Here is a 19920-nt window from a genome sequence, read left to right as displayed (position 1 = left end):
ATGCCAACTTAATTTTGCATTCATTACATATTGGAAAAATGAAGAGACAAAGGACAGGAAGGCAGAGGAGGCCCTGGGATGTGTTTCAGAACAGATCCTCCTTCGGGCCAGCACCAAGCACCCTTGAACCTCTTGGGTGGTTCAAGGTCTTTGCAGGTGACCCAACCAGTGACGCACTCTCCTTGCAAAGGCTTCCTGAAGAGAAAGAGATATTTTTATCAGACTCCAAGCTCAGCCTAGTTTACAGCAAAACAAGTTTGCCTTTTATCTGCCACTTAGTGTGCATACAAAACAATAAATCAAAAGAGTCTGTACATCACTGCTGGATTTCTTTGCTCTTAACACAGAGTGCATAAATACCTCTGGTGTGGGTGGGTTTGAAAACACCCTGACTATTATCTTATTTTTCTGGTCACACAGAGCAGATAACCACAGTAAATGCCTCCCATGCTGCAAATGTTTTTACCACCATTGTTATCCTGAAGGGAGAGATCAGATTATCATGTTGAAGACGTAGATGGACTGCTATACATTCTTGTTGCTGAATACTTTGGTATTTACTTGTTTGTTCCCACAAAAAGTAGTGTAACAAACACACACTTCCACGGTGCTCGGAGTGCACAGCAGGGAGCACAAAGTGAAACAAACCTTTGGTGAGTGGAGCAGTCTTTTGTGTATATGGTTAGAAAAATGTAGTCACTGCCTCAGACCAAGTTTTCTTCCATAGAGGGACACTGAGAACGTGCTTTGGGCTTTGGGAGGAAAGACACGTCCTTGACATTTTGTTGAGATCGTGAGTGTGATTTTCATGGAGATAAGAGTTAAGTTAGGCTTTGAAAACCGGCAAGATCTTAAAAGATAGTAACAACCTTCCAGAAGAAACAGCAGGGCTTGTCTCTTCAGGGCACATGCAGGGGTAATTAAGGGATTCAGTTTGACTTGCCTGAAAACAGGCCTCTAGGCAGGTGTCAGATAACAGAGAAGCTGACTGGAGCCCCGTTAGCTGGACTTTGAGCAGTAGTGAGAGGCTGACTGCTTTGAGAGGGGGTGTGTTGGGACCTGGTCAATGAGGGTGTCAGGAAGGGATCAGGAAGGAGAAAAAGGGAATCTGAAATCAGCACATAAAGGAGGAGGAACACTTTAATGCTAGAAGTTGCAGGGTTAGACAACTTTAAAAAAGAGTCATGGAGTCTGAAATCCACATTAGAATTATCTCAAATAAAACAAGAGAAGTGAGGAAAACGAACTGTTTGGGGGAAAATAAAAGCTTAGGGCGGCAGCAAGACAGAGCACAGAAATTTAGAAATGTCCAGAAGGCCACTGGAAATCTACAGGGCTGGGGTTTAGGAGTGAACTCAGATCAAGGATAACATTTTAGGAATTGTCTATAGAGAGACAAATGGTAGTTGGAGTCTACCTCTGAATATTCTCAAGTCGATCGATTTCCCTCTTGAACTTCTCTGCCACCACGTCTTTCAAGTATCATCTCCTCTCACCTGCGCTGTTGAAATATTTCCCAGTCGTAAGTAGGACGCAGGCATGTGCCTTCGTGTGGGGGGTCTCCGAGGCATCCTGGTTTTTCCTCCCAGGCCTATTCCAACATGTAATTCAGGCTTGTGTAATTTCGAGGGTGGTAGCTGCCTGCCTTACTTACCCCTGAAGACCCAGCAACCTCCACGGTGCCCGGCACAGACTACACACTCATGTAGTGTGGACTATGCTGAACACCTCTAGGCTACAGAAAGAAAGAGCAAGAAAAACAAATAGGCAAAGAATCAAGAGAAGGCAAGACGGCTGAGGTGGAGTGGCGATTCCAGGAGGGCTGTCAGCCGTGACCGATGCTGCAGGTGGAGGAGGAACGGGCCAGCAAGAACAGCTGACGTTTATCAGGAGCTTCCTGTACGCCAGTTACTGCCTTAAGACCAGAGGTGGATTGATTCAGTCTTCACACTAATCCTGTGAAGTAGGTGTCCCTATTGTCTCTCCTGCACAGCATGAGTAATGAGTCCCAAAGGGGTTGCATCTTTGCCCAAGGACAAGCAAGTGGAGAGCCATGAGTCAAACTGAGCCAGCTGGCCCCAGATCCTGGAGTCCTAACCACCATGCAAACTCTCACTCCTTCTAGCAGCAGGACAGGTAACAGTGTGCAGGGTTAGGGAGTGTGGCAGAGAAGGTGGAAAAGGAAAAGGAGGTCTAGCTACTCTTACGACCTTTGGCCATGAAGAGAGTATGGAAGCATCTGTCATTCTGTGTCAGAGCATCTGCTCCATTACGTCCCTGAATCTACAGGAACTACACGTGACTGGAGTATCCTGATGCACCACTGGCCATTGGAGCCTGGAGAAGATGCTTTTATTTTAGGAACAGGTCATTTCGATCAAGGATAACCCTTCAGGATATTATACCATCTGCCTTGACATTGAATTTCTTTTACTACATTCCAATGTTATTATTCACTTAAAATAGTCCTTGAAAAGAGAGACAAAAATCTGGCTTTGACAATAAAAAGCATTATGGTAATCCAACTTGCTTGCAGTTGTACATATGTCTATGAACCATTTTTTGCTTTCATTTTTTTTTCAACGGAGGAAGTCAAGTCTCACCCAAACTAGATGGAAAAGCACCTGCATTTGCACTATAACTCATGTTTTGCATAACAAATGCACAGAAACAGAATCCATCAGCAACAGCCAGTCAGACACATTCTGGGGTGGGGGGGGGAATGTGTGCCTGAGTGACAGACGAGATGATCGGTGGTTGTCGTGTTGCAGAATGTTGCATGCTTTCAAAGCCTACAGTGTTAAGATTTTGGCAGATTTACAGATTCTTTTAATTAAAGAACTGGAAGGGTATGAATAACAGAACTACTTCATCCCTAATTGACGCAGATCTGCAATGTTTGTGACTAAAATCTGTTCCCAGAATTTTTTATTACAGAAGTTTTTTTATTTGACTTAAGATACATGCCCATATAGTTATCTTTTTCTTCCTTAAGTTTTTTTTATGGGTGGTGACTTTGCCTAGGCCAAAACCTATGACGTCTTCTCCACACCATGGGATGGGAATTGATCGTTTTTAAGGTTTTCACTCTGAAAATAGGAGCCTGCCATCCTAAGGATAGTTCAGCGCTGTTCAGGGATGCTGACAGTCCCATTTAAGAGGAGAGTCAGTCTCTTTTTAAAAATTATTTGTAGTTTTTAATTTCTTTTGAAGTTTATTTTAAAAGAATAAACCAGAACAAACATTTGGCCACTTAAAGCATCTGGATGGCATCAACAGCTAAAATTGGACCATAGCCTAGCTTTTTATCACTTATAAAATGCACATGTGTGCTTTGGCCTGTCCTTGGGGAGGAAAAGAGACTTCAAGTACAAACCAAGCAGTTCCAATTGAACAGTGCATTAAAAATATAAGAAAAATACTTTCTAAAGAAATATTTTTGACAAGCAGAATTAATTTGTGGGTGCTTTGCAGAACAAAGTGAAATAGATAGGATGGTATCAGGAGTGCCTTTCAGTTTTTAACTTGCTTCCCTGTCCCCCTGCGGATGCCATTAGGGGCATCCAGGTCTAGTTGGAATTTGTCACCAGGTCTAATTGGAATTTGTTTTTGAAGCCATTTCACCACGTTGAGGGAACGCTTACCAATGGATAGCTTGAGCCACTAGGGCACAAGGCTGTGGTTCTTGCCAGTGAAAAAGAAGAGTATTCCCTTAGATCACAAGGCCATCATTTCATTGCCCCTTGACCAGAATGACTGTATTGTCCGCTGACCTCTTCCTGTTGAACATCCGAACAGCACTGTTGGGTACCCATCACCACTTTGAAAGAGAACAGGACTCACCGAAAGAGTAGTGGTGAGAGCCGGAAGTGCAGTTGTGTTTTGTTGGATTTCCATCAGTTTTTTTAGTTCAGAAGTAAAACTCCAGGTGTGTTTATTTCTCACTGATACTTACCTTCTCTTGTGCTAGCATGAGCAATGAGTCACTGTGACCTGTAGTCTATCATGATTATAACTAGCAGTTAATTGAGCTCTTCTTTGTGCCGGAAATTTTTCTATTTTTTAGGCACTTTACCTTCATTACCACATTCAGTTTTCACAAGCACACATGTCGTAGGTAATATAATTGTCACCACTTACAGGGGAAGAAACTGAGGCCCAGGGAGGTGATTTAACCTGCCTAAGGTCACCGAGCCCGTGCTGTTTGTTTATCCAGCATCTGAGACGGGACTCACTAGCACCGATAAGCGTGAGTGGGAAACTGACGCCTGAAGGTGGCGATCACTGGGCAGGTTTACAGGGGCTCTTGAGTGGACACAGTCCCCAAACTGTCCTTTAAGTGTGGTTTAGAAAAGTAAAGGCCTCAGACCCTTTTGCCCTTGTTTCTGTCTGAGATAAGCTTCCCGTGTCTGTTAGTATTTTCTTTTAAGAGGCTGGGTTCTTGGCAACCCAGAAAGCAGAGCTGTCCTGTTTGCCTCCAGGGCTCTGAGCTACTTTGAGGAGGGGTAAGGCACTCATAACCAGTCCGTGGGTTTGATGCCTACGTGTTGGGTTAGTGGGGAAGGGGGTCTTCCTAGCCACTTTTCTTCCTCCACTGTCTTGGGGTCACTCCCCCTTGGTTAGGGAAGCTGGTTCCACATTGCTACCAGGCCACTGTCTTGTCACTTGAGTTAGAAAGTTTTATGGCCTAAACGTCATAAATAAGATTCTCCTCTCAGGCTCTTGCCTGCCTCCTTTCCAAAAGTATTCAGCTTCGTATCTGAGAGATGAAGGGTAAACACTGTGGAATAACTGATACTCATTTGCAGCCCGCTTTCAGTTTTCCTCCTTGACAGCAAAGATGTACAAGACCCAAGAATAACCATATGTTTCCAAGGCCACATGTGGCTTTGTTCACAGAGCCTGCTGTCAAACGGTATCCACGACAGGGCAGCCACAGGTATGTGGATCCTCAGGCCTGACCCCTCTTCATAGTACCGTAAATGTCTGTTCCAAAAGCAGTTGGGCTGAGGGAAAGTGAGAACTGTAAGAAATCCTGGGCGTTCCAAACCCAGGTTAAACCAACACCTCTAGACTCTGATTCTCAGACGGCGTCTCCTCCCAAGGGCACAGTGACAGATGATCGTGTTTGTTCAGAGACTACTGTTCTGCCGCTCAGTATGGTCTTACTTTCTGCTTTGATTTCCTGAGCAGCTTTGTGTGAGAAATGCCAGGCGCTATGAATTCTGTTGTAAGGAGAACATATGCAAACTACAAGAAAAAACTTTATCATCAAGAGAAATACCCCACTGAAGCAGGGTCCCGGGTGTCAAAGACTCACCTACGCTCAAAAGCCATGCCGACTGACTCTTACCTTGACCTTGTTTCTGTCACTTTCCTGCCCGAGCATCACTCCCTCTCTGTTGCATCTAACTACTTTTAATTCTTCATCTTCCCCACTGTTTATTAAGCGGATAATTAAGCAATAAGTCATGTTCTTTGTTGAGATCATAATTTTAAATAAGACTTGCTACAGAACCAAATGACAGCTTTGAAAGGCAAGCTTTGAAAAGGCCACTGGACTCCAGCAAGGTTAAGGTTTTAAGAACAGAATGTAAACAGAAACACACTCCAGCCGAGTCTCATGCCCAGGAGGGTACAGATTTGTAGAGACCGTTGCTTGTTGGTGCCTCTGCCCTAGGGCTTAAGCACCTGGATGCTGCAGCTGACTTCCTGGTTTCGAATCCTGGCAGTGCCACTTATAAGCTTTATGGCATTGACCAAATTACTTTATCTCTGTCTCAATGTTTCCACCTGTAACTCACAGACAGTAATAGTACATAGCTCAAAGAGTTGTGAGGATTGAACCCAAGTAAACCACTTAGTACCTGGCACATGGAAAGTGTTCAATAAATGCTATTAGTGAAACATTCCTGGATGATCTGGAAAAGATGTGCTTGCTTTAGAGTTGCATAAAAATATTATCTTGGAGCCATTGTGATAATCCTTACTGCACATGACCTAATAATGTTCCAGATGTTTTTATTTTGATTTTCCCTCTATCAGCCACCCCCTGGAAGGAAGCAGGAGCTGTGTCTGTGTGTCGATGACTCTGATTCTGTGTTGATGAGACTTACAAGCCATTCGAGCTGACCAGCCTTCTGGTACTTTTTCTTCTTCAGGTGCTTGAAAGCTTTAAGATCATGGACTATAGCCTTTTGTTGGGAATCCATATCTTAGACCATTCCCCCAAAGAGAAAGAAGAGGAGACCTCACAAAATGTGCCCGATGCAAAGCGGCCGGGGATGCAGAAGGTTCTCTACTCCACAGCGATGGAATCCATCCAGGGCCCAGGGAAATCTGGAGATGGGGTCATCACAGAGAACCCGGACACGTAAGTGCTGCCACCTGCCCACCACCGCTCTGGGTTGGGGCAGCCCACATCATGAGTAATCAAATGTAATTCCCTTCATGGTGGCTCTTTGGGAATAGATTCCTACTTAAGCTAAAATGAATTAAGCCAGGCTTCATTTCTTTCTTTCTTTAATTTTTTTCCCCAGTGAAGAGACTTTAATGCAGGGGCTCATGTGAGGGGAAGGGTGAAGGGAATACCAACAATATCTACTCAGGTGCTCAAAGACTAGACCCACTCCTAGGCAAAGGGACAGCGGGAATAGCCCCATGGTCTCTGGAGAACAGGTGCTGGAGTGAAGTGTGGGTGTGGGACACAGTCACTGCTGGAGCCCTGGACTGAAACAGGGAAAGAACAGAGGAGAAATACCCCAGTCTCTCTCCTCTTGCCTTCCGCTCTTCTTTTTATTTTTAATTTTATTTTTTTAAATTAAACTTCACATTCAGTATGATTTTGTATTAGTTTTAGATGTGCAGCATGGTTGTTAGACAATCATGTACTTCACAAAGTGTTCCCCTCGATATTGCCAGCACCCAGCCGAGCGAGGCTTCGTGTCTGTTCTGTGGATAACTAGATGAGTAGCAGTTCTCTGAGTTATTGTCATTCTTTCACCCACATGGGTTTCCTCTCCTCCAGCGGCCCCATTTTTAAATGATTGCCGGAAATGTTTTTACCCTCATTTACTATATATTCAAAACACCCATCATACCAGGTCTGTCCAGAAAGTACCCAGCCATGCACTATGAAACATGGAGACATTTATTGAAGAAGATACAAGAAATGTTGTACATAAGACAATAATACCTCAGTCCCCTTCAAGTAGCATCTTGGGGCCTCACGCAGTTCTTCCAAACACCATCAACTGCCCCATCATACTTTCCTGAATCTCATTGAAGTTCTGAAATCTCTTCCCTTTTGAAGGTGATTTTAGTTTTGGGAAGAGCCAGAAGTCACAGGGTGCTAAATCTGGGCTGTAGAGGGGCTGAGTCACCTGGTGATTTGATGTTTCACAAAAAAAACTCTGCATAAGATGTGATGCATGAGCATGTATGTTGTCATGATGAAGCTGCCAGTCACCAGTTGACCATAGCTGTGGCCTTCTGAATCATCCCAGTAGTTTCTGTGGAGGAATGTTCAAGCTTCATGCAAAATTTGATGCAGATTCGTTGCTGTACTCACTCAGTCATTTTAATGCAATGGCCACACAGTACACATGCTTACTCATTGGTGTCTGCTGCCCCCACTGACTAGTACAGTGAAGTCGTCATTATTCACACATGTACATTCCAGTGCATGTCCAGTGCAGTCCTCTCTCCTTGGCTGCCAGGTTACATCGGTGTTGCACAAAGCATTCTCATTATATTACCAAGTAGTTGGACTTGCCCCAGACAGACCTTGTACTTTGAATAAACATGAGTACATGTTTATTCATGTACTTCGAATTTGGATAAACATTTATTAAGGAAATACATGATGGGAATTGTATTCCCAATTCTGAGCTTCTTATCTGCATAAGAAGATTCTGTTGTTCTCGACCTCTCCCTGGCAGGTATAGTCTGTACCCTCAGCCAGATGTGACAGTAGCTTCAGGATTAATTTGTGTATTGTATAAAGTGCATATTGACTAACAAAAACAATTACAACCAAAGAAAATTACTGAAATGGTTAACTGTATCACATGCGTGTACCAGCTGAGCAAGGAGATTAAAAGAAAGAAATTTGTCTTGGTTGTAAGTGAATGTCTTCTACGATTCTGCAACAGTGACTAACTACAGGCATATTTCACTTTGACAAAGGAAACTCATATGTATTAAACATTTTTAAAAATCCTTGTAAATCCATCTAAATGTCCAATAATCAATTGAACAAATTATTCTCTATCAATATAGTGAAATACAGTCATTAAGAAACACAGTAGCGCTGAATATGAGGAAATGTTCATCCTTTAGCAAGTGAAAAATTCAGATTACGTAACATAAAATAATCATTTTTATGGGTTAATATATACATATACACAAACATACCAGAAATTTTATTAGTGGTTCTTTTTGCTTCTTAGGAATGGATTCCTTTTATATTCTTTCTTTGTGCTTTGCTATATTTTACTTCAAAGCCTCATAGCGAATATATAAAAGTGTTATATTTTTTAAAAGCAATATTTTAGGCAGAAAACTGTACTTGAACAACAATTTAAAAAAACTATTTTAAAGTACTTTCAGGGAAGTGCATGATTCTGGATTCCCAAGAAAATGTTAACTGAGACCAGGAAAAAAATGATGAAGAGATAGTCCAGAATTCTGAGAGATTGTCCATTTTTATTTACTAGAAATGATTTTTAACTTTCTATCCTTATAATATGTTACAAAATATTTTCTCTTTTGCTCTAATCAACAGAATGGGAGGAATTCCAGCTAAAAGCCATAAGGGAGAAAAACTGCTTTTATTTATGGGCATTATTGACATTCTGCAATCATATAGGTAAGAAATTTGGGGAAGTACTCTTTTATTATTTCAAAATAAATCAACAAAAGATTCTGAAAATTCACCAAGTGTGAGTGATTTCACATTCTCATTTTATTTTTCTGTTTGTTTACATTTAGATTAATGAAGAAGTTAGAACATTCCTGGAAAGCGCTGGTCTATGACGGGGTAAGTGGCTTCTGTTCCATGTTAAACTGTACGTTTTTCAGTTTCTCAGAGACTGTCTGAAGTCTCTATGTGTCTAGGAAACTGCATCACTAGACTTGGAGGGGAAACCAGGGTCTTCATAAATTCAGAATCCTGCTTGCAGGTTGTTCAATTCTAAGAACAAAGATAACATAAATTTGGATAGCTATTCAAATACTGGACATGCAACCTCATGGCTAGGTCCAGGCCAAAACCCAAATGATACCTTGTTTCTGTGTGAAATCCGAAGGGCTCTAACATGAAATGGTCATGAGAAAATGGAGACTTTTCCAAAACACTGGGAAGATCAGTAGGACAGTTGAAACTTCTCACAAGACCAAACTACAGAGGGGTTTGAACCTGACTTTGACAGTAGATAGCCTGGATTTCAACCCTGCATTCACCACATCACTAGCCATGTGGCCCAGAAGTACTGCTTGTTATTTGGCCTCTCTTAGCCTGTTTTCCCACCTGTACCTGGGGGCAGTCCTAGTACCTAGTCCCTGCCTCACAGGACTAATGTGAAAATTAAAGAACGCACTGTGGTGTTCAACATGATACCTAACACATAGTAAGGATGTATTTGTAGGACGTGAAGGCTTTTAAGTTGTTACGGAATTTATACATGACATGGCCTGTAGATATGAGTCACAAAGCTGACTAATAAGAGAATGTTTTTTTTTGTCTTAGAATAGACAAAACAGAAAGACACAGTTACCAAGAAGCAGTCTCTCTCTTCCTCTTTCTGTCCCTCTCTCTCTCTCTCTCTCTGTCTCCCTCCCATCACCACCTCCCCTTGTGTCCACAAGGGTTTTCCTGTCTAAATGTTACATTTGAACTTCCTGCTGCTGACAGAACGTTCACTGTCCGCAGCCTTCCTCAGTTAATAATTTCACGTGACAATTCCAAAGAATATATTGGTCAAAGATTTGCACACACATTTTTAAAAGATGTTAGCAGATGCTTTCCTTGGAAAAAGGACAAATTATAGCTGCTGTTCTTCTAGAGGAACACCACTTTCCCGGGTCTGAGGAAGACCCTTCAGCGTGAAATCTGTATTTTGTCTGCACACTAAGGAAGGGCCTCCGTCGGAATGCACTTGTAAACAAGAGGATCATGAGTTTGTTTCTAAGAATCAAACTTAGGCCCACTCTTCAGAACAAAGATTCCTTCTTCGAGAAGGCCAAAATTAATTTGTTTCCCTTTTACCTGGGAAAAGTAGGGACTTCACACTGCCTCGAGCATGGAAGGGAGAGGGACCACCCCCTCCAGCACCCCCTTCCATTTTCAGAGACAACTTTAATTCACTGTTGCCAGATGAGCTCGCTCGTCTCGCTCGTCTCAAGGGCCTAGTCCTCTGTTGGTCAGATGCTTCTGAGAGGCCCCCGCCTTTGTCTAGTTACAGCGTATCTTTTTTTTGGTGTTGGTTTTTTAAAGACACTCTCTGTGCTGATTATATACTTGTGAAATTGTAAGCAATAATTAAGACTTATTGTCTGTTAACAAATGTGCCTCTTATGTAAACACTGGTTCTTCATACCGAAGAGAACCACAGTCTAACCTCTCTTAGAAAGCGGGGCTGAGTCTTAATCATCCTGCTCCCTCACATATTTCCAAATCAATGTACTTGTTGGGCACCTGTGTGCACTGCAGACAGGAGCTGCCAGAAGACTGGGGAGAGGACCTGTCAAACCAACATTTCCTGCTGTGTGGATGCCACCACTGAGGGTCCAAGGACAGTCACAGCTTGGCCAGAGGGGGCTCCTCTGTCCAGTGTCCCTCATACCATGCTGATTACAGAATTACCTTGGGCCTCATGTTCTCGCCCTGTTTTACAGAAGAAAAAACACAGACACTGTTCCCATGATCGCACAGGTTTTTAAAGTTAGAACGAACCCCAGCACCAGGTCTCTCAACCTTCAGTCCGATGTATTGTTTTTCTTCCAACCCCACTGCAGATGCTTATGGTATCTAAACAAATTCTTAGAAATTTTCTTATTGGAATCTATAACCTGGAATCAAAACAGGGCATTATATAAGCAAATATACTATTTCTAGAATTATATACCTTGGATAGTAAATAAATGATTACTGAGTAAACACACAGAATTACCTGTTTCATTCATTTCCTTTTCTGGATTTTTAATAACCACCCTTCCGTTCTAAAGATTCCTACTGAGCAGGAAAAAATTGAGTTAACAATTTAAAGGCAATTCAACCTCATCAGAAGATAATTCAGTGTAATAGGGGTCATCAGTCAGCCTTGTCTCCTGGGAATCTTCCCAGTGTCTATGCGCCTTATTACTTGTAGATTAAACCAGCCCACTGTTTGTTTGTTTGTTTGTTTGTTTCTTTCTTTCTTTCTTTCTTTCTTTTGTTCGTTCTGTCTTTTTTGCCTGATATCACCCTTCCATTGCGATTGTTTTTTGCTTGTTTATATCCTCAAATCGTGTTCCTGACTGAAAGCGTTATCCTTCATACAAGGTAACTTGAAGCACTGGCTGCCTGTATATAAAAGAAGAATTTAAAAACCCTCATGGCAAACAATGGAATAAGGATTAGTTGTTTGGGTTTAGAAAGCAGATTCTTTTTGCTGTGTCTCTCACCTGCCCTTTTAGTGCTTTATTTCATTGTGAATATCTAGAATCTTTGCTCAGATTGAGTCTTGTGCCTCCTCCCCCAGCCCAGGTCCTGGGTCCTGTTCTTATCTGGTTCTCCACATCCACACCTGCAGGTTAAGGCCATGGGCTGACAGAGACCAATTGTGTAGATCTTTCCTCTGGTTCGAACTGTCTGAGACATAACCTGCGATGCCTGATTTGTCTTTTCAGGACACTGTTTCGGTTCATAGACCAAGCTTTTATGCAGACAGATTTCTAAAGTTTATGAATTCCAGGGTTTTCAAGAAAATTCAAGGTAAGATTCTCATGAATTTTTTTCTACTTTTTGCATTTACACGCTGACTTCATTATGGGTATTTTTGCTAGATTTTATTGGAAGAGTTTTGATTATTTATTTCCGAAAAGCAATAATCAATAGTGATTATGTGAAGTACCCCAGTCAGGTATTTGTTGATGTCATAATCATTAAAGTCCTACTTTGTAGTGGAAAAATTCAGAGACTGCCTAAATGTTCAACCCTATAATATGTTGGTTAAATATAGTATGATATAATCAAATAATGGAATAATATACAACAAACAAAAATGGTGTATTGAAGGAACACTGAGTCCTTATAGATTTATTCACACTTATAAATACTTAATGGTCTGCATACCTAAATGCAGGACAAAATTCTAATGGGACATATAAAAATGTTCACAGTAGCTATTCTCATGACGTATTCTTCAGGGTAGACCATGTCAGATCACAGAACACTTTCAATAAATATGAACAGACTAGACAGCAGTGTGGTGATTGCCAAGAGGCGGAGGGGGCGAGGGGAGGTGGAGGAGGATGTAAGAGGAATAAATGGTGCTGGAAGGAGACTTGATGTGGGATGGTGAACACGCAATACAGTGTACAGACAGAATGTGTTGTAGAGTTGTGTACCCGAAACCTATTTAATTTTGTTAACCAGTGTCACCCCAGTAAATCCAATAAAAAGGAGAGAAATTTAAGAATAAAAAGATTGAAATTATATTAAAAAACATATCTTAAAAATCTATTTTAATTACAGTTGACATACACTAATAGATTAATTTCAGGTGTACAACATAGTGGGATTCGCCATGGTCACACCTTACAGGTGCTCACCACAGGGAGTCCAGTGCCCATCTGTCACTGTACATAGTCATTGTGATGCTATTGACTGTATTCCCTGTGGTGGATATTACATCACTGTCTCTTCTTTTATAACTGGAAGTCTGTGCTTTTTAATCACCTTCTCCTTTTTTTCCCATTCACAATGGAATCAAGTAAAAACTGGAAATTTTACAAATATATGAAAATTTAGTAACATACTACCAATAGGTCAAAGAGGAAAGTACAGAGATGTTAGAAAAAACTTACAAATGAATGGAAACAAACATATACATGCTAAAAACATGGGGTGCTATGAAGGCTGGAAATGGCTACATTAGAAAAAGAAGAAGGACCTCAGGTCATAACCTAACTCAAACCATTAGGGCGGAGCCAGAAGAGCAAACTGAACCCAAAGCTAACAATAGTTACTCTGCACCGTGGATTTGTGTAGGCTTTCTTATTCTTACATCAGCATTTGTTCAATATTCCACAACAGATATGTATCACTCATGTATTAAGTTTTTAAACTATATAAAAAAATAACCTTATTATTACAATGTTGTTTTATCATTTAGGTATCCTGTGGTCTAATTACATAACACAAAATGTGATAATTTAGCCACACAAACATGAAAAAGTAGGATGTTCACATTTTATGTTTATATAACAGATTTTTCTTATAATATTTGTTGGGGATTTCTGTTAATGAAAATAAATCTAAGATATATTTTATTGATTATGCTATTACAGTTGTCCCATTTTTTTCTCTCCTCTGTTCCCCGTTGACATGCACCCTTCCCTCCCACCAGCAGTCCCCCCACCTTAGTTCATGTCCATGAGTCTTACATGTAAGTTCTTTGGTTTCTCCATTCCCTATACTATTCTGAACTTCCCCTGTCTATTTTATACCTACCATTTATGCTTCTTATTCCCTGTACCTTTTCCCCCATTCTCCCCCTCCCCACTGATAACCCTCCATGTGATTTTCATTTCTGTGGTTCTGTTCCTATTCTAGTTGTTTGCTTAGTTTGTTTTCATTTTTGTTTTCTTAGGTTCAGTTGTTGATAGCTGTGAGTTTGTTATTTTACCATTCATATTATTGATCATCTTTTTCTTCAATAAATCCCTTAAGCATTTTATTTAGTAAGGGCTCAGTGATATAATCTTGAATGTAGGTCCTTGCTTTCCACGACTTTGAATACTTCTTTCCAGCCCCTTCTTGCCTGCAAGGTTTCTTTGGAGAAATCAGCTGATAGTCTTATGAAAATTCCTGTGTAGGTAACTGTCTCCTCTCCTCTTGCTGCTTTTCATATTCTCTCCTTATCTTAATTTTGAGTAATTTAATTATAATGTGCCTTGGCATGTGCTTCCTTGGGTCCAACTTCTTTGGGACTCTGAGCTTCCTGGACTTACTGGAAATCTATTTCCTTTGCCAGACTGGGGGAAATTCTCCTTCACTTTTTTTTAAAATAAGTTTTCAGTTTCTTGCTCTTCCTCTTCTCCTTCAGGGCACCCCTCTGACTCAGCTGTTGGAACATTTAAAGTTGCCACAGATGTTCATAAGCATTCCCTCATTTTTTTTTGAGTTCTTATTTGTTCATTCTGTTCTGTTTGAATATTTATTTCTTCCTTCTGCTCCAAATGGTTGACTTGAGTCCCAGTTTCCTTCATGTCACTGTTGATTCCCTGTGTATTTTCCTTTATTTCACTTTTTATAATCTTCACTTTTTCCTGTTTTGCGACCATACCCAACCATTAATGTGAGCATCCTGATTATCAGTGTTTCAAGCTCTGCATCTGATGGGTTGGTTCTTTCTTCTTTGCTTAGTTTTATTTTTTTGAGCTTTGATCTGTTCTTTCATTTGGGCCATATATTTTTGCCTCAATGCACCTGTTATGTAGTAAGGGGCAGAGCCTTAGGTATTCACCAGGCAGGGCAACCCACTTTGCATCGTTGTGGTGCTGTATGTTGGGGAGGAGTCTGAGAGGGAATAGTGCTGCTGGCTGGGCTCTCAGCCATCTTTCAGTCACTTCCCCCTATTCACACAAGCAACTTGGGCTCTGCTGGGCTGACTCTGGGTGGGCAGGTTAGGACCCTGTGGATCTCTGCAACAAACCCTCCTGTGAGGCTGGAAGTTTCTCTCGCAGCTTCCTCAATCCCCACAGGTTTTCTCAGCCAGAGTTTCTGAGGCTTTTTTTTCCCTGTGATAGAACCCTGGGTTGTGTGTACCCTGTCATGCACCCCAGTTGTTCCTCCTGGTTTATCTGCACAGGAATGGGACTGCCAGCTGCCACCTCACCCATCCTGGTCCTCCAGCTGCCACCTTGCCAGAGTCCTCTCTGCCCTGGCTACTTGTCTCTGCCCTTACTACCTGTCTGGATGAATGTTTTTTCTGTAATTCCTTGGTTGTCGGACTTCCATACAGTTCGATTTTCTGGCAGTTGTGGTAATTTTTTGTTTTTAAATTTGTTGTTGTTTTCCTTCTTTTGGTTGTGCAGGGAGGCAATGTGTATCTACTTATGCCTCCATCTTGACCAGAAGAAAGTAAAACACTTTCTTTTTTTAAGTCTTTTAATTTTTTCCAGTTTTATTGAAATGTAATTGACATATAACATTATGTAAGCATGTGTGTGATGTGCTGATTTGACACATATATATATTGCAAATGATCACAATTAAGTTACTTAACACGTCCATTACCTCAAATAATTACAAATTCTGTGTGTGGTTAAGAACATTCAAGATCTACTTTCTTAGCAACTTTCTAGTGTTGAATACAGTACTGTTAACTATAGCCACCATACCATATTTTAGGCTCACAAAATGTATTTATCTTATAAATGAAAGTTGGTGCCCTTTGACCAGCATCACCCCATTTCACCCATCCCCCAGTAACCACTCCACTACTCTGTCTCTCAGTTCAACTATTGTAGAACGCACACATAAGTCAGATCATGCAGTATTTGTCTTTGTCTGACTTATTTCACTTAGCATATGCTCTCAATGTCCATCCATGTTGTGGCAAATGGCAGGATTCCCTTATTTTTTATGTTGTATGTGTGCACATCATGTTTTCTTTGTTCATTTATCTGTCAGTAGACACTTCAGCTGTTTCCATGTCTTGGCTATTGTGAATAGTGCTGCAATAAATTTGGGCGTGCAGATGTCTCTTCAAGATAATGATTTCCTTGTGTTTGGATATACACCCAGAAGTGGAATTACTGGATCATATGGTAGTTGTAGTTTCAGTTTTTTGAAGACCCTCCACAGTTTCCCATAGTGGCTGTACCAGTTACATTCCCACCAACAGTGCAAAGGTTTCCTTTTCTTCATGTCTTAGGCAAGACTTATTATCTCATGTCTTTTTGTTAATGGCCATTCTAACAGGTGTGAGATGATATCTCATGGTTTTGATTTGCATTTCCCTGGTGATTCATGATGTTGAACATCTTTTTACCTGTTGACTGTTTGTGTGTCTTCTTTGGAAAAATGTCTATTCACATCCTTTGCTGATTTTTAATTACATTATTTGGTTTTTTGCTATTGAGTTATGTGAGTTCTTTATATATTGGATATATAGCTCTTTGGATATTAGCTCTTTAGCTGATATATGGTTTGCAAATATTTTCTCAAATTCTGGAGGTTGTCCCTTCATTTTTTTTTATTGTTTCCTTTGCTGTTAGGGACTTTTAAGTTTGATGTAATCTGTTTGTTTATTTTTGCTTTTGTTGCTTTTGCTTTTGGTCCCATATCAAAAAAATTGTTGCCAAGGCCAGTGGCAAGGAGCTTTTTCCCCTGTGTTCTATTTATGGTTTATGGTCTTACATTTAAGTCTTCAATCCATTTTGAGTTCATTTTTATGAAAGTAAAACCCTTTCAATTTAAAAATATTGGAAACTACAAAAAGATTCAGAGAACAATAAATATTACCTGATATCCCACAATCCAGGAATATCCAATACTATTTTGGAATATTTCTTATTTGTGTGCTTTGTGTATTTACATAAAAATGGTAGTAGAATAATGTGTGATTTTATGTATGTCCTTTATTATTCACATATTATAACATTGTTTCCCCTATGATTGTATATTCTACAAAGACACCATTTAAAATTGTAATACAAAAATATATACAATAAAATTGTGATACATTAAAATTATATGGGTATGCCATAATCTATTTAATATTTTTCATTATTGGGCATTTAAATTGTTTCTACTTTTTCTATTTCTAACTAATATTTTGTGAACATCATTTCAGATAAATTTTATGTCTAAAATTACGATTATTGTAGGATACATTTCAAGAAGGAGCACTAGGGCATTAAAATGCACGTAACTGCAGAGACAGATTGCACCACTGCACACTTCCAAAGAGCCTGACCCCTTCTAGCCCTTAGCCAGAATTATTCTTTTTAAACTATGCTACTCTGATAAGTAAAAAATGTTATCTGGTGGTTTTATTTTTGTATTTCCTTAAGTACTGGTGAAGTTCAACCATTATTCATTTTTATTAGACATTTGTCATTCCTTTGAGAATTGAGCTTTGTGGTATTTGCTCATTTATATTAGGTGTTTATTATTTTTCCAAATGATTTATATGAATTCTTCATATTAAAGATATCTGTCCTTTTTTTAACCTTTTTTTATTCTAGGAAAAACTTTTGTTTTACATTCACGTATCTCAGTGCTATCTTAAAATTTGTCTCAAGTTGAGACCCATTAAAGTAAATTCTCTAAGGGTTTTTTGTTATTTATTTTGCCTAAGATCAACCATAAGATAGTGGGGGGGGGTTGTTTTTTTAAGTGAAGGTTTTTTAATAGGCTTATTTTTTTAGAGCATTTCTAGGTTTACAGAAATATTGGGCAGAGAATACAGAGTTTCCATATGATACCCCTACACACACACATACATGCATACTCAGTTTCTCCTATTATTACCATCTTGCATTAATGTGATACAGTCATTACAATCGATAAGCCAATATTGAGAGATATATATTGTTGTTGTTTAAGTACAGTTGTCTCCATTTTCCCACCACCACTTTCCCCCACCCCACCCACCCCGCAAGCTGTGTGAATACCAGCTTGTGGTCTATTTACCCCAAGGTTGGAAAACATGACTCTCCTGTGCCCTGGTTGATTTACGGAGGACGTGGTCTTGGTGTTCCAGCTTCAGTGAGACACCTCTGTGAAAATCCCCATCGTGGAAAGTTTGCTTCCTTAGTTATATAAAAATTAATGGTGCAATTGGCATCATCTTCAATTCCATGAACTGAATTAATGGTACAACTGGCAGCATCTTCAATTCCATGAACTCTGGCATGTGTTGCAACACTTCCCAGTTTGTATAGTTTACATGTTTTTAATGTAACAAGTATTTTACTTCTCAAGTTATCAGATCTGTTGACTTTGTCCTATTTTAATTTTTAGTCTATTTTTATAACAGCTTTATGAAGATATAATTCACATACCATGAAATTTACCCTCTTAAAGTATATAATTTTGCGATTCTTAGCATATTCACAAAGTTGTGCAGCCGTCACCACTGTCTAACTGTAGAACATTTTCTTTACCCCAAAGCGAAATCTCATACCCATTAGCAGCCACTTTCCAGTCCCTCTTCCTCCCAGGCCCTGGCAACTACAATGTATTTTCTGTCTCTATGGATATGCCTATTCTGCATAGTTTATATAAGTGGAATCATACAGTATGTGGCCTTTTGTGTTTGGCTGTTTTTTACTTAACATATTATTTTCAAGGTTTGACTATCTTGTACTTTATTCTTTTGTATTGCTGGATGATATTCCATTTTATGGATGTATCACATTTTGTTTATCCATTCATTGGTAGATGGATATTTGCATTGTTTCTGGTTTTGGCTACTATGGATAATGCAGTTATCAGCATTCATGTACAAGATTTTGTATGGGCATACGTTTTCATTTCTCTTGGATATATACCTTGGAGTAGAATTGCTAGATCAGATGGTACCTCCACTGAACATTTTGAGGAACTGCCAAACTCTTTTCCAAAGCAGCTACATCATTTTACAGTCCCAGGAGCACCATATGAGGGATCCAATTTATCTACATCCTCCCAATGTATGTCATTGGCTGTCTTTTATTTTTGACATCCCAGTGGATATAAAGTTGTACCTCATTGGGGTTTCAATTTGCATTTCTTTAATGACTAATGATGTTGAACATTTTATGTGCCTATTGACCATTTATGTTTTCCTTGGAGAAATGTCCACATCCTTTGACCATTTTTAGTTAGTCTATTTGCCTTTTCATTGTTGAGTTTTAAGTGTTCTTTATACATCTGGGCACAGTTTCTATTTCCAGATATATGACTCACAAATACTGACTTAATTTTAGTATGCGGTATGAGATATGGTTCAACTTTATTCTTCTGCATGTGGATATCCAGTTGTCCCGGCACCCTTTCTTTAAAAGCCTATTCTTTCCCCCACTGAATTATCTTTGTTCCCTTGTTGAAAATCAGTTGTCCACAAATGTTAGGATTTATTTCTGGGTTCTCAATTATTTTCCGTTGATCTGCATACCCACCCTTGTACCACCACTGCACCGTATCAGTTGCTTCTGTGCTGTAGTGTAAGATTTGAAATCAGAAGTGTGACTCCTTCAAAAGTGTTTCGGCTGTTCTGGGTCCCTTGGATTTCTCTATGAACTTTAGAATCCGGTTGTCAATTTCTGCCACAACAAAAATAGGCAACCGGTATTTTCATAAGGCCTGTGTTGAATCTGTAGATCAATTGAGGTATATTGCCTCCTAACAGTATGAAGTCTTCCATTCCTTGAACATGGATGTCTTCTTTTTATTTGAGACATCATTAATTTCTTTCAGTAATGTCTTGTCATGTTCAGAGTAGAAGTCTTGTACTTTTGTTGATTTTATTCTTAAGTATTTTTTAACGTTTTAAATGGAATTGTTTTCTTAATCATTCTTTTTTTTTTTAATTTTTTAAAATATTTTTTTTGAGAGAGGGAGGGAAGGAGAAGGTGGGCTCGCCAGCAGGGCTTTTTTATGTTTACAAAGTACTTCACCATTGAGGAATAAGATAAATGTTCACTCATATTTTTCTTTTACTATTT

General features: G+C 39.7%; 1 protein-coding gene across 2 annotated transcripts in view; it reads left to right on the top strand.

Annotated features, from left to right (window-relative positions):
- PIP5K1B (phosphatidylinositol-4-phosphate 5-kinase type 1 beta) overlaps positions 1–19920 on the top strand; it is a 333854-nt gene that overhangs the window by 221240 nt on the left and 92694 nt on the right. For both annotated transcript variants that reach the window (XM_053656318.1, XM_053656317.1), the window contains exons 8-11: positions 6162–6373; positions 8786–8869; positions 8992–9040; positions 11890–11974. In XM_053656318.1, the coding sequence (XP_053512293.1) occupies positions 6162–6373; positions 8786–8869; positions 8992–9040; positions 11890–11974 (430 nt within the window). The remainder of the gene's footprint in view (positions 1–6161; positions 6374–8785; positions 8870–8991; positions 9041–11889; positions 11975–19920) is intronic.

Source organism: Artibeus jamaicensis, unplaced genomic scaffold (assembly GCF_021234435.1).
Source record: "Artibeus jamaicensis isolate MK-2021 breed Jamaican fruit bat unplaced genomic scaffold, CSHL_Jam_final scaffold_1964, whole genome shotgun sequence".
Lineage (NCBI taxonomy): Eukaryota > Metazoa > Chordata > Mammalia > Chiroptera > Phyllostomidae > Artibeus > Artibeus jamaicensis.
The sequence above is the reverse complement of the archived record's forward strand: the minus strand, read 5'-3'. Positions and strand labels throughout refer to the sequence as shown.